Below are 14,612 nucleotides of genomic sequence, written 5' to 3'. Positions count from 1 at the left end.
CCTGAGAGCCTGGGGGGGCTGCAAAAAGAGAGAAAGAAAACAGCAGGAACCACAACAAAACGCCAGCAGGGCGGGCGGGCGCGCAGCAGCAGCGGGGCGGCCAAGGCAGTAACGGCGGCGGCAGCGGCGGCGGCGCAGGCAGAGGCCGGTGCCCGGCTCGGGCTCGGCTCCGGCGACCCCGGGGCGCCCGGTGGGCCCCCCGCCCCCTCCCCCTCCCCCCTTCCCCTTCCCCTTCCCCTCCCAGCGCGCCCGCGCGCCCCTCGGCCCTCGGCGAGCAGCTCGGCTCCCCCCAGCGCTCCCCGGGCCCAAAGATATGGCAATGGTAGTTAGCAGCTGGCGAGATCCGCAGGACGACGTGGCCGGGGGCAACCCCGGCGGCCCCAACCCCGCAGCGCAGGCAGCCCGCGGCGGCGGCGGCGGCGAGCAGCAGCAGGCGGGCTCCGGCGCGCCGCACACGCCGCAGACCCCGGGCCAGCCCGGAGCGCCCGCCACCCCCGGCACGGCGGGGGACAAGGGCCAGGGCCCGCCCGGTTCAGGCCAAAGCCAGCAGCACATCGAGTGCGTGGTGTGCGGGGACAAGTCGAGCGGCAAGCACTACGGCCAATTCACCTGCGAGGGCTGCAAAAGTTTCTTCAAGAGGAGCGTCCGCAGGAACTTAACTTACACATGCCGTGCCAACAGGAACTGTCCCATCGACCAGCACCACCGCAACCAGTGCCAATACTGCCGCCTCAAGAAGTGCCTCAAAGTGGGCATGAGGCGGGAAGGTGAATATTTCTTCTCTGCTTCTCTCCCTGCGCTTCGCCCGCCTCCCTGCTCTTTCTTTCTCTCTCGCCCTGGTGGCTGTGGCTGTGGGGATGGGGCTCCTGTGGTCCCCAGCCGGTCCGGGCTTCCCAATCCTTGCTGCTTTCCTCCCCCAGCGTGCCCCCCCCCCCAGCTCGCTGCCGCTGCCTCCCCCTCCCGGCCTGCGCTCCTCTCCCTGGCTCCTCTACCCCGCCCGCTGCCTGCTCAGGATTGTGTCCCTGGGATCGTGAGCTGTGGCTTAAAAAATCCCTCCCTTCCTCTGTTGGATGTGCTCCGTGTGTGTCTCGCTCTCGCCTGTGTGTGAGGATGCTTGGGGCTGTGCTGGCATGAACTTGGGCAGGGGTGCTTATTTCCCGCAGAAAACTGCTTCTGTGTTGTTGTTGTTGCTGCTGCTGCTGCTGTTTTTTCATTTCACTTTCTCCTCATCACCATACCCTTTATTTGTAATGGGAGAGGGCTGGGACTGGAGGACCCTGAACTGTAGATTCATTGCCGCCATCATCCTTTAGGAAGCTTAGCTTGGAAAAAGAGGAGTGAGATTTATTGCACTTGTAGGTCTAATTAGGGGGGAAGGGGGGCTTCTGGCCTGCTCACTGGTTCTGTCTCCTCTTCAGGGATCTGGGGCCGCCTCCTCCCGAGCTGTGGCCTTGTTTTCACCCCTATACTCTGAAAGGAAAGTTTGTGACTGAACCTTGCCTTCATAGTAGTGTCATTTTTAATACTTGATACTCGTTTTATTTCTTCATCAAACTCCACCCTCTGCTTAAATACTGCATACAAATTACAATTTACAACGGCATTTACCGATGCTTATGATTTGGCTATAATGCATAGACTGCAGCTGGCATGAGCTTCGGCATCATTTAATCGATGTGCTGTATGGGTTTTTGTTTTTTTATTAAACAGAACTTTTGATGTTGAATTTAGATATGCTTCATGTTCTTGTGGCATAAGATGGAGCACTTTTCTTACAAATACATTTAGCGGTTTATACTTAAAGTTTATCTCCTGACAATCATTAAAGATATAGTCAATTAGTGAACCAGTCAATTTTGCAGACTGTAGATTACTTCTTCTTGTAATTGACTTGAAAATTATATTTTATATGCCACAAGAAAAGAAATTGAATTCCTTCAGATCTCAAGGAGAAGGCAAATATGACGACTTCATTTCTAGCTCCAGGGAGATTGTGTAGGCATCTGAGGGGGGGAAAATACAACAACTTTGAATTGTGCTCTCATTTAATTGAAAAATAACTGCCAAGTTCAAAACTATAATTAGAAAAAGTATTCTAATCATTGTATTTCAAGAACACACATTGTACTGGAACTCTTGTTGGAATTAGAACACCCCCCCCCCAAAAAAAAGCAGCACAACCTGATATAGGACAGCTCTGTAGACATGGACCTATCTCTGCTGATTTGTTGGGGGGGGGGGACGGTTCAGTGGCCCTAACTTTCCCTAAAGTTGTCTTTGTTTACATGGCAATTTAAAATGCTGGCACTGTTGAAGTAAAACATACACATAAAAAAAAAAAACTTTGGTCAGCTTTAAGAACTCAAAGCATGCTTACGTTTTGCATTCAGATGGTTAATGAATCCAGTGTTTTTGCAGTTGCAAGCTCGTGCATTCGCTGGGCAAAAGCTGGCTGCAGGTTGCAGTGGCACCGCACAGGACAGACATTAATTATATTTCCTACTTTTTTCAATAATGTTTGGCTACTGTAAGTTCAACTTTTTCTTGAATTTTTTCAATTTTCTTGTTGCTTTTAATGGCGAGAACTTTGTATGGGGCAGCCAGGAGGAGGAAAGAGGGGAGGAGGTGTGTGTGTGTGTTTGTGTGTGTGTGTGTGTGTGTGTGTGTGTGTGTGTGTGTGTGTGTGATGCTTGCTGGTGGACAAAACTTTTAAGTGCTCAGTAAGATATGTAACTTGTATCTCTTTTAAAGCTAATTCTGTAGCGCTTTAGAGATTATAGGAACATTTTATGCACTAAACGCTGCTTGCTTGCAAGTGCACTAAGGCTTATGGCTGGTACCACAGCCTTTCTCAGGTTTCACTTTTTTTTTTTTTTAACTTTGATTTGTATCTTTCTGGAAGGATGAATGGGGCTTCATTTATCTGCGTGTTGGTTCTTAGTAGCTGGGAGGCTAGGTGATACTTTCTTAGCCATCCTGAACTAGGGGCCTTGCAGTCAGGCCTAGTTCATCCCTGGCTCATATAGCCAGGGATGCAGACTCTGGCTGGAAATATCTACCGGTGAAGGTAGAGGACTTCATTCCAGATTTCCTATCAGTGTGGTCTGTGAGTGAGAGCCAGCAGGAGAAGATGCTTCGGGAGAGTGAGACTGCAGGAAAAAACTGCATTGCGCTGGGTGCGCTGCGGCTCGGCAGTATTCACAAGCCTCCTGGATGCACATTGCCTCTTTTCTCTCTTTCTTTTTGTCAGCGGTTCAGCGAGGAAGAATGCCTCCAACCCAGCCCAATCCAGGCCAGTACGCACTCACAAACGGGGATCCCCTCAATGGTCACTGCTACCTGTCTGGCTACATCTCGCTGCTGCTGCGCGCAGAGCCCTACCCCACGTCGCGTTATGGCAGCCAGTGCATGCAGCCCAACAACATCATGGGCATCGAGAACATCTGCGAGCTGGCCGCACGCCTCCTCTTCAGCGCCGTCGAGTGGGCACGCAACATCCCGTTCTTCCCGGATCTGCAGATCACCGACCAGGTGTCTCTGCTACGCCTCACCTGGAGCGAGCTGTTCGTGCTCAACGCGGCCCAGTGCTCCATGCCCCTGCACGTGGCGCCGCTGCTGGCCGCTGCGGGCCTGCATGCCTCACCCATGTCCGCGGACCGCGTCGTGGCCTTCATGGACCACATCCGCATCTTTCAGGAACAGGTGGAGAAGCTCAAGGCGCTGCACGTCGACTCGGCCGAATACAGCTGCCTCAAAGCCATCGTGCTGTTCACGTCAGGTGAGGATGCGGTCGCGGGGAGGGCAGGCTGTGCCCGGAGCTGGCGCCTGGGCACCACGCGGCGGGTGCCCAGCTTCCTGCGTCCCCCGCGCCTCCACGGTCGCTGTGAGGCCGGACCCTCGACCCACGTTGGGCCTGCCCAGGGTCTGCAGCCTCCATACGTGGATGTCGCGGGCCGCGCCGCTGCCATCTTGAGAGCGTAGCGGTGCTGGGGCTGAGGAGTCTCCGGTGAGGCCGGCGGCCTGGCCTAATGGCCTGGACCTCGCGCGACCCTAGACTGAGGGGACTGTGCGACTGGGGAGGGGAGAAGCAGTGCACTATGGATGTGTGTATGTGTGTGTGTGTGTGTGTGTGTGTGTGTGTGTGTGTGTGTGTGTACCAGAGCTCAGCGTTTCTGGGGGAGGAACGGTACAGAAAGAAGAGAACGTGGGAAGGTGGCTTCCTACTCTGTGTGGCACTCTCCTTGGATGAGTTTCCCGACAGAGAGACACAGACAGAGGCGGAACGAGAAGAATACTCACAAATAAATCATAAATAATCCCGCTTTATTGCTGCCTGATTTTCCCTTATCGGAAACCATTCATGTTTGCAGTTGCTGAGGTTATTGAGGGTCGTAAAAAACGGATTCGATCTAAACAAGAAAGATAAAAAACAAAAGCAATACTGTAAAACCCCCAAGCATGAGAGGATTCCGGGCCGGGAGATAAATTTCATAGCTATGCAAAACACAAGAACACTGGAAATTTGAAAGGGTGCCTTAAAAAAATATCAAATTAAGTATAGGCGGTGGTAGCACGCATGTTAACAATCTCTCTTATGATAGATGGTTCAAATTAACTTCCAGGAAAGTGCACTAACGTTGCCTTTGAACGGCTCTGGTCTGAGCTTGTGAGAACACTATCTGCCTTTTATTATTGGAACCTGCAAGAGGGAAACATATAGACACCAGGGACAGCAGGTAACAGTAACAATTACTGGGAAATACAAACAAAGCAAGAAAGAACCCTGGTTGGGGCAGAGCTGCTTAGATGGGTTTGGGGCCCTGCCCACTATGAGTAAGGTTAGCTGCAATTTTGCCACTGTTATTGGCATTATTGTTTTTAATTCCTCCGTTAGGAGAACAAATAAACCATTCTAATAAATCTATCCCAGAGCCAGGCCCTCCAAAAGCCAAATTAAAACAATTCTTGAGAAGAGATGGCAAAATACATATATTTTTTTTTCCCAAGGCCTTGTTGAACAGTAAGCATTGGGATAATCTATCAACGTTTCTTGACTTCCATGCATGAAGAATCATATTTACATTGTATTAAAATGACTCTTAAATTTGCACAATATTGTAATGTAGCAAATGTAGTATTAATATCGATCTGAACAGCAGATAATTTATTTAGACAAGAACAGCTCATTTGTATGCAAGGCGGTCAGAGCCATGGACTTGCCCCCCACCCCCCTTTACTTTCAGGGCAAATGCAGGTCTGTTAGTGAGAGAGGGAGTTCTTCTTTGCAAGGGGAGAAAGTGCAAAACTTAAAACAAAATGCAAGATTTATTAAATAGCTTCCCCCGTATTTGGATGCATTTTATCTTTATAAGTCTTCTTGAAGGAAATGTGTTTTTCAAAAGTGACAAAGAGCCTGGGAAGCAGCAAGCAGGGTACTTTGACTCTGGCAGGCCCAGGCCTGGCTGGCGCTCTTCTACCCATCTCTTTAGCCAAATCCATCAGGAAGCAAGCCAGTGTGGAGAGCTAGGGTTTTTAAATCTCACCCAATGAAGTGTCTTAAAGCAGAAGTGTAGCTTGGAGCTGGACAGAGGTTTTCTCAGGAAAGGTCTCTTTTCCCTTTTCCTTACGTCCCTAAACTTCTCTGGATACCCTTGACTTTGCTGATCTTGTGCCATTTGCCAGAAAGAGGCCTAGGATTGTGTGGGCTGCAAGGAACATTGTGGAATTATGCATGTTTCGCTTTTAAACTCTCCATCCTAAATGATTCCTGTGAAAAAGTCCCTGGGAAAAAAAAAAAGTTTTCCAAAGAAGTTTTTTGAACCAAATCTTCAAGGTACAAGGGATGCTGAGAAGTGAACAATAACATTATTTTGTTGTAAAATTGCAGGCAGAATATCTGAAAATGGAACTAGAACTGTCAGGAGTAATTCACCCCCCCCCCTTCCATACAGCACATTTCCACTTTTGACTAAACTTGTTTTGATTGCTAGCCTGAAGGGAATTCATGGGAAGCCTTCCTTAAGTCATCCAACTTTTAAGCAAACTTTGAATGATGGAAAAGACAGTTTTAGACATATTGTCCAATGTGGCTTGCCCTGACTAAGTATTTGAAGCTGGCATCGGGGGGGTCCCCTGTGGTGATTTTCACATTTGGCCTCCGGATGGTATGTTTAATCCTTAATATTCTGGACGGCATCCAAAGACTAGGTCATGACCTGAACTTACTTTGAAAAAAATATTTAATTCATATACCTAAATATTCCTTCAAATAAATGAGACTGACTCTGAAAAGAGCCATCTAGTTAACATAAATACAATAAATCCATTTTCAACACAATAATAACTTTGATTTCTAGTTATGGCAGCTGGCTACATCTATATTTCCTGAACACTAAACTCTTCTGAATGCACAACATGAAATACATTCTCTGCACTACAAAGGCTAAGCCGGGAGGGCTTGAGCAGTAATGGTTATTTATTTACATAATTTCTTTTCCATATACCGTAGAAGAAATATTGAAGGTTCCCACATTGACACTACCATATAAAAAGTGAGACATGGATTTTTGTATATTCTGTCTCCTTTTCTTATCTGGAGTATAATTCATGGAGTGCAAATATGTACTAAATTACACCCTTTGCTCACCTCTCTTTGCCACCACAACCCACCAATTGGTTCCAACACTCATAACGTCTGCAGATAGGAGAAGCCCACTGCAGGGGTGAGTGATTACGTAGTGTGTGAAGCTGCGCTAGACCTAAGATTCCCGGTGGATAAAGGCCACTGGGACGGGCACTGGTACCTGACAGGCAGACCCAGCTCCAAGCACTCCATCTCAAAGGTGGAAGAACATAAAAGCAGCCAGTTGAGGACCCAAGTGTACCAGTTTAGGTCTCTCTCTCTCTCTCCTACTTGGAGTCACCTATATGGGGATGAAAAAGTGCCCTTGTACTCTAGGGGTTCCTAATGTTTTACTGACCTAAGGAGACACCATGTGAATATTTAGGGGGAAATTTGTTTGGATATCAGTGGATCTTTCTCATATTGTGGCTGAGACTATCTCATGGCACGAGGGACAGAAAATGTATGCGATGCCAGATATAAGTAAATGCAAAGTATGTTTGATGGACATTAAGCAAGGCTATGTTAGAAAGCAGGCCCAAGGGCAGACCTCAGAGTCCCCTCTCTGAGCAGCAAAGACTCAAGGTGCGGCTGTCCTGGCCGCTTTAGATGTAATCATCTCCCTGGCTTCCAAACTCAGACCAATATGGATGCTCTGCACCAGCTGAATGGAGTAATTAGACATCTGAGAGGTACCCAGTCTAAACCTGAGGTCAAAGGAGACGTGCCTCAGAAGTTCTTGAATTATCACTAGTTTTATTTATATATTTGCTTGAGGCCATACCCTTGTAGATGAAGGTGGCAGAGTGCTTTTGTGAAGCTCAGTTCTTGAACTATAAGGATACACAGCATGGAAACAGCAGACACAGGTTCTGCTTTGAATAATTTGTGGTTTTCTTAGGGTCACACTTCCCCATTATGCAATGTCCTTTTACAGGTGTTGTCATACATAAATTTCCTCCCAGATCTATATATTAGCAAATTCTGTCTTTGATCTCTAGTCAACCTCCTGGCTGGCCAAGGGTTCCTCTGTGATCTTCCTATTTTTTAAAATATGTATTATTAATATTAAGAAATAACGTAGGAAGTAAGGGGGGAAGTTTCACTCTGTTTCTCTGATTCCACATTCTTCTCCCTTCGCTTGGCCCTGGCTAGTGGATATAGGATAATCTGCCGTCTTGAAATATTTTTAGAGCACCAAAAGGCACGTTGGTTGGTTTGAAATAAACACAAAGGTTTTCAGTTGCCATCATTGTTTAAAAGTGCCTTGTTTACTTCTCCCTTGGTCCTGCTACAGGAAACCTGTCTCCCTCAAATCCATCTTTAATTCCCCCTCCCCAGTTCTGAGACAGGAGCATCAGCTGCCTCTAACCTAGCTTTGTGTCTGGTCGTTGAAGATGTCTTCTTTCTGCAGCCTGGAGTAACTGAGCCGCATTCCTCCTGATTATTATACAGCTTACAGAGATGTGACCAATTTTCAATTATTTGATCTCAGGAACAGATAGGAGTGTCCACTCTCACTGAGGATTTGTTGCAGAGTCCTTGCTTGCATATATAGTTGATCTCAAATCCTATAATGCTATATAGCAGGGGCTTGAGCTGATGCCTGGTCCTGCCAGCTTGTGGTCCCTCACCCCCTGCCACGTGTATTCACTACACAATCTAGGTTCTCCTTGAGCTTGCTGGCTGGGGTCATTTGAGCTTGAGGGGAGACTCCAAGGAGTCTTTTAAAACTGCTTCCAAGGCTGTGTCCCAAGCACCCTAAAATCACAAGGGAAGGGGGCAAACACCCTTGGTACGGACACAGCCAGAATTATGCTCCCCTGCAAGGAGAGAACAGGTTGCTCTATGCACCAAACATGGAGTCACCATCGTACATTATTTAATTCAGAGGTGAAAGAGGAAAAACAAAGGCATGGCAAGGTCGTACCTCTGTGTGCATCTGTGTCTCTTCTGTTCCCCTAGACATGGTGGGGGGTTGGATTTATTTTTATTTGTATAAGGGATAGGGAAAGAGAACGGTATAAAAAGGAGCAAAGAGGCATAGAGGGAAGGGTTTCTTTTCTTCTTCTATTTCTTTTTCCTTTTCTCCTCAAAACATTAATGGTTTGTATTTCTTTACTGCTCACTCACCTAACAGTCTGTCCCCCCCCCCCTGTCTCTCCCTCCCTCCTGTGGCTGCTCTGGCAGATGCTTGTGGCCTGTCGGATGCTGCCCACATCGAAAGCCTGCAGGAGAAATCGCAGTGTGCACTGGAGGAGTATGTGAGGAGCCAGTACCCCAACCAGCCCAGCCGCTTTGGCAAACTGCTGCTGCGATTGCCCTCTCTTCGCACAGTGTCCTCTTCTGTCATCGAGCAGCTCTTCTTCGTCCGTTTGGTAGGTAAAACCCCCATTGAAACTCTCATCCGAGATATGTTGCTGTCCGGGAGCAGTTTCAACTGGCCTTACATGTCCATTCAGTGCTCCTAGGCCTTGCTTGGGTGTTTCCCACCTGCCCCTGCCCTCGACCCCCTAGAGACTAAGAGGACTCACCCTGACCAAGGACTCAAAAGCCTTTGGGGATGCTAGGATGATGGACCAGGCAGGCCAGGCAGAGGGGAGGGGGGGGGCTGGAAACAAGAACAGCCCACTCTGCAGGAATGCAACCTGAGCTACAAACCAGGAGAGAGAGAGAGAAAAAAAAAAGAGACTCATTTAGGATTTGATCTGTAAGTATATTGGAAGGGAAAGGAAAAAGGACCTCGTGTCTGGTGAGAAAAATGGAGAAAAAAAAAATGGAAGAGAGGATCATGAGAAATTTAAAAGTAGAAGGACTCTAATGGACTTCCAGGATTTATTGTGGATGGGTGTGGATATATTCTGTACAGAGAACAACTCATATGGAAGTGGACTGAATCCTATGTAGAGACACACACTGAACATTGCTATTCATTTTGTAAAATACTAGTCTTTATTTTCATTTTTTTTGTAAAATTTAAACATCGTATGCGCATAAAGAAAAAGGAACAAGAATTAGGGGAAAATAACATTTTCCAAATAATTATAAAAAAAATTGTCCTGTGTCTATGTATCTATATCTGTTTTGTATTTTTTTCTGGTTCCAAACCAGATTTCCTGTGATTCTATACTAATAATTTTTGATATAACCCTTTGCTTCTTATAATGAGTGCGATATATGTTGTCGAGGCTGTTCTTCAAGAATTAAAATTGAAGTGAAAATTTAAACAAAAATAAAAGAATTTAGCAAAACCCATGTGTCTGGTTGCTTGAACTGTACCCTCAGAGCAAGGGATGCCTCTGGATAATTTGTCTTGAGTATTGTTAGGCTCTGGATTGCTGAGAGGCAGAGGGGGCTTTCAAGGTCCAATGCTAAGATGGCTGCATCTATTTCTTAGGACAGCCACTGTGTTGCTTTTGTAAAGCTGAAGGAAAGGCCAGGCTGTGTGGGATGGGGTCGGAGGGGAGGGCTGAAGCCTCAGTGGCAGACAGAAGTCTTTGTATTTTTCATGCTGAGGGCAACCCTGAGGCAGAGCATGGGGCAGGCTGCATTGCCTTTGGGGCATAATTTCCAGGGGCTTGGGCCTCACAGCTTGCCTCAGTGTCCCAGTGTCAGCACGCCCAGCCCAGATTCTACCTGAGGTGGGGAACTTGCTAAGCTGGAGAGGATTTGCAAAGGCGAACACAGCAGGCTCTTGGGGGCTTGGGTGGGGGCACTGTTCAAAGGTTTTGAGTCTGGATGGACTGGACAGCTAGCCACTTGCTATTGGCTCTAGGTCTTGCCTCTCCCAGCCTCTGGGCAAGAACTGAGACACCAGCGCCATGAATTGGACTTTGTTCCTCTTTTGCATCCCTGGAGAGCTACCCACCTAAGGTTGGTTTGCCTTTCTTTCCAGGTTTTGTCCAGGGCTTCCCAGTGGGACCTGGAGCTCTGGTGGGTAGACAGCAGCCCCACCCCAATCCCACCCCACAAACACATTTTATGGTACTTGGAAGCTGGACTCAGAAACTAGGAGTAGGAGTCAGGAAGCTGAACTGGATGGGTTTCCTTCCTGAAGTGCTGCTATATGGGTCCCAGTGGCCCTATGGAAGACAGACCTCTCTCACTGAGGTGTCCACCTGGGTACATGTGGAGGGGCAAGCTCTGGGACAGCTTTCAAAGTATGAATGTTTTATGGGATCTGAGTTGGAGCTGTGAGAACACATACTGCCAAAGGAGTGCTTCCTTAACATATTAATAAAGCCAGATCTTTAAAAATAAAACCACACACACACACACACACACACACACACCCCCTAACCCCAGGCAGGCTGAGGCAAGAGCTCACTTTCAGGACTCATGTGTAATCTTGTGATTACACTTTACTGTCTGGAAGTCTCCAGGTCTCCAAAATTCTTAAGCAAGCCCCACCTGCTTGACATTTCTAGTAATCTAGAAACAGCACACAGCATCTAAGGTGCAGGATGTCACTGTAGGTCCAGGTCTCTGGGACCAGACCAGTAGACGACTACCAAAGCTCTGCAGCGTGGGTGTGGAGCCTTTGAGCCTAAATTAATTTTCCTGCAGTCTAGACATCTGCAGAGGGACAGAGATAGTCATGTTTAATCCAGGGCCTTCCCAGGATGGGAGGACGGGAGGAATGTGGGTTCGAGGGTGGGCCACAGCTAGGGCGCCGAGGGGGAGGGGAGCCGAGCCGAGCTGCCAGGAGAGTTCACCGGTCTTTCCTGCCTTCTGGAAATGAGATGTAAATATATTCATTACAACGTGATCCCTCTGATGAAAACAGATAAACATTTTTCGTAGTTCAGAAGTGTACTTTTCAATTAATTTCTATATGGATGCCCAAGCACAAGGTGCCCAGTGTAAGAAAGAAAGAAAGAAAGAAAGAAAGAAAGAAAGAAAGAAAGAAAGAAAGAAAGAAAGAAAAAGAAAAAGAAAGAAAAGGGTGGACCACGTGGGTCCAAAATGTGTAAGGAACTTCCTCAGGTTTCCAGGGATGTCTGCAATGATTTGCCTTTTGCTGACTGGGGTCAGGCGGGTGCTGGTAATCAGAGAATTCCAGAGACTTTTGTAAGCCTGGGCCCAACCTCCTAGCCACTTCATAATGTGGAAAGAAGAGCAGGTCTCCCCAGAGACACCTCCAGTAGCCCGGAAACCCAGAGCAGAGAAGGAAGGAAAGACGAGGTAGAGATCCTTGCATGCCCACTGGCCGATTTGGAGATCCTGGGCAGTAGGTTTTTTGTTGTTGTTGTTGTTTTGTTTTGTTTTGTTCCCCCTGCTCTACCGCAATAAACGCGCAGAGGAAATTGTGGTTTGAGTCTACGATAAATGAGGACACCACAAGATTCAGGGGTCAGGTTGTTGCGCACCCACACTAGGCTGCTTGAACCACCGACCTTCCACTTTCAGAGCACAGGACACAGCACACACACACACAGAGAGTTTTCACCCTGAGGAAATGTTGAGGAACCAAGACCGCGGCGGGGGAGGGGGGCCCTAAACTGCTGTTGGAGCCTACTAACAACAGGGATGCACCCGCCTCCAGCAAGGGAGCATCCGGGGCTTCTTGGCTGGCCTTAGTGGGTGCTTATGGAACCAGATGAGCCGGCAACAGGCTCCAGTGGTGGCCTGAATTGTACACCTAGTGTTTTCTCAGGCTCTGGCAGTTTCTGTGGTCCTGGGCCTGAACAGGAGGCGACGTGGAGCAGGTGGCAGCCTTTTCTGCCTGGGTGGCCGGGTGGGCAGCCCTCAATAGTGAGCCGCTTTCATGCTAGGCGCCAGGGGGAGCCATCGAAGCAGGGTGTGAGTCATTCTTGGGGAGTAGCACCGGTGCCTGCCCCCCAAAAGTTGGGAAAATGGAGACTAACTAAGGGGGCATGGAAAAAACATGGATACCCCAGAATCAGCGGAAACTGAGGCAACCCCGGTGTAAAGTGACTTCTTTCTCGAAAGTACCCACGATTTAGGAAGGATTAATGCTCTTTTCTAATGCAAACGTGTGCTGGCGCCAGGGAACTTTAGGAGCTTTCAAGTAGGTTTAAACTACCTTAGCGGGAAAATATTAGACCATGTTTCTCCAAGAAATCGCTAGAGAAACCAGGCCATGCCTTTGCAGCCGGTACGACAAGGCAGAATAGGGCCTTTGGCCTATTCAACTCTTCCTAAGGCAGTTCTAACTTGGGACTAGGCGGAGTGAAAGAAATCCCAGCAACAGTGATGTGGGTCAGGTCGCCTCCCGTTCACCTTGCACTTCTAGGCCCTCCTTAGTAGCTGAAAAGCTAGAACACAAACACAAGCTCTTTAGGGCAGTGGCGGGGGTGGGGGGAGTTTATTTTTTTGGAAATGTTCTTTTTCCTTTTATCCATGCATAGGTAGTCCTTCTATTTCCCACGGTGTCTGACTCATGTTTTGGGAGCTCCCCAGTTCCTCAGAACAAATCACCTGAATGCCCTGCAAATAGGAGACCGCAAGAGGCACGGGGAGGGAGGGAGGGGGACAGAAGTGGCAACTTATAAAAGTCTTGTTACAGGGCCTGTTAAGGCTCTGTGGCGTCACTGGGCTTTTCACTTGGGAAGTCAAAGAGTCGTATTCCTAAATGAGTTAAGACCCATTTACCTCTGTCGTGTTCTATTCATCAAGCCACAAGTTGAGAGTTCCTAACATGAAACTATTTGTTTGCTTACACAACCAGCTGGGCGCAATTTCACGTCTGAGATATCTATCTGAAAGCACCTCTCATTTATTATCTCCTCTTGTCAGGGAATCCATTTTCCAACTCCCCCTCCCCCTTTCAGAGTTTGTTTATTTATCTATTTATTTATCTATCTTCGGACTTCTTTGCTCGGGAAGACCCTTTCCCCCTGGGAGCGGTAGCAAAGGGGCTCAGCGTCTCTTGTGTCCAAGATCTTGGACCAGAGAGCTGTGACTGCTGCTGACCCCAGCTGGCTGGAGAGCAAGGGGTTGGGTGGGCGGTGGGTGGATCAGACCCAAAGTTGCTCGCCAGCCTTTCTCCTTGGAAGTTCTTCCTGCTAACTCTACTCACGAAAGCTTCGACCACCTGTGCAAGGCACAGAGGTAGGTGGAGGAAGGGAGTGAAACCTGACATCTTTTCTGAAATCTGGGGCTGAAGATTTGGATTTGAGAGATACTCTGACAAAGCCTCATCTGGTTCCATGTTGGCCAGTTTCTTCTTCAGGGACCGGTTTGCAGCAGAGTAACCAAGATGTAAATAGTAGCGTGATGGGTTGGGGGAGGGTGCAATGCATTTATTGTGTGTGCGGGAGGAGAAAAGACTGCACGTGGTTTCAATTTTGAAGTACAAAGACATAACATGCAATGCAGAAAATAGGTTTATGAATGTAATTGAGAGGAAAGAAAACAATTAACACGGTGGAAGGTTGCGCATCAGATTCCCCACCCCTTGCTTTCACTTCTATCCGAATTTGAGAAATCCGGCTCATGTAGAATAGAGTGGATCTAGGCAGTTGGATCCTGCTGACAAGAGAACCCCTGATGGGAATCTCAGTGATAGCTAAATAACGGTGTCTATGTGTCTTTCGAACTGTTAAGGCCTCTTCCAACCAGCTGAAAGCAAGGATCAAATCCCCAAATCTAGCCTATAAAATGTCCCCAATTGTGAAGAAGGAAAAGAGAAGAGATGTGTGTGTATGTGTGTGTGTGTGTGGGGGGGTGGTTTAAGAAAGACCAAGCTGGTCTCTGCAAGCTATCCTATTGTGTTGATTTAGGAAGACATTTGCTGTATATAATGTTTAAGGATGATAATATCATTGCACAGCCAGATAAATAAAGCTTTGGTCTAATAGTGGGGTCAGCGATCGATCTCTGGGCTCAGAGGGAAAAGGCGAGAGACAGGGTCGGGCATGATGCTCTGTCTGTGTGCCTGTCAGCCAGCTTGCAGGACCCCAGTGTGTGTGAGCATCAGTGTGTGAGAAAGCAAGAACCAAGTCTTGAGCTGGCCAAGAAGCTCATT

General features: G+C 48.0%; 1 protein-coding gene across 2 annotated transcripts; it reads left to right on the top strand.

Moving 5' to 3' along the window:
* The first annotated feature begins 299 nt into the window (after positions 1 to 299).
* Positions 300 to 9,873, top strand: NR2F1 (nuclear receptor subfamily 2 group F member 1). 2 transcript variants are annotated; one of them, XM_084802549.1, is made up of 3 exons: positions 300 to 767; positions 3,251 to 3,778; positions 8,813 to 9,873. In XM_084802549.1, the coding sequence occupies exons 1-3, from the start codon at positions 314 to 316 to the stop codon at positions 9,091 to 9,093; spliced, it is 1,263 nt and encodes a 420-aa protein (XP_084658675.1). In that variant the 5' UTR covers positions 300 to 313; the 3' UTR covers positions 9,094 to 9,873. The 2 variants fall into 2 exon arrangements, with proteins under 2 accessions (XP_084658675.1, XP_084658676.1); XM_084802550.1 differs by lacking the exon at positions 300 to 767 and adding an exon at positions 1,847 to 2,527.
* The last annotated feature ends 4,739 nt before the right edge of the window (positions 9,874 to 14,612 follow it).

Source organism: Acomys minous, assembly GCF_964271855.1.
Source record: "Acomys minous genome assembly, chromosome: 11".
Taxonomy (NCBI): Eukaryota; Metazoa; Chordata; class Mammalia; order Rodentia; family Muridae; genus Acomys; species Acomys minous.
The sequence above is the reverse complement of the archived record's forward strand: the minus strand, read 5'-3'. Positions and strand labels throughout refer to the sequence as shown.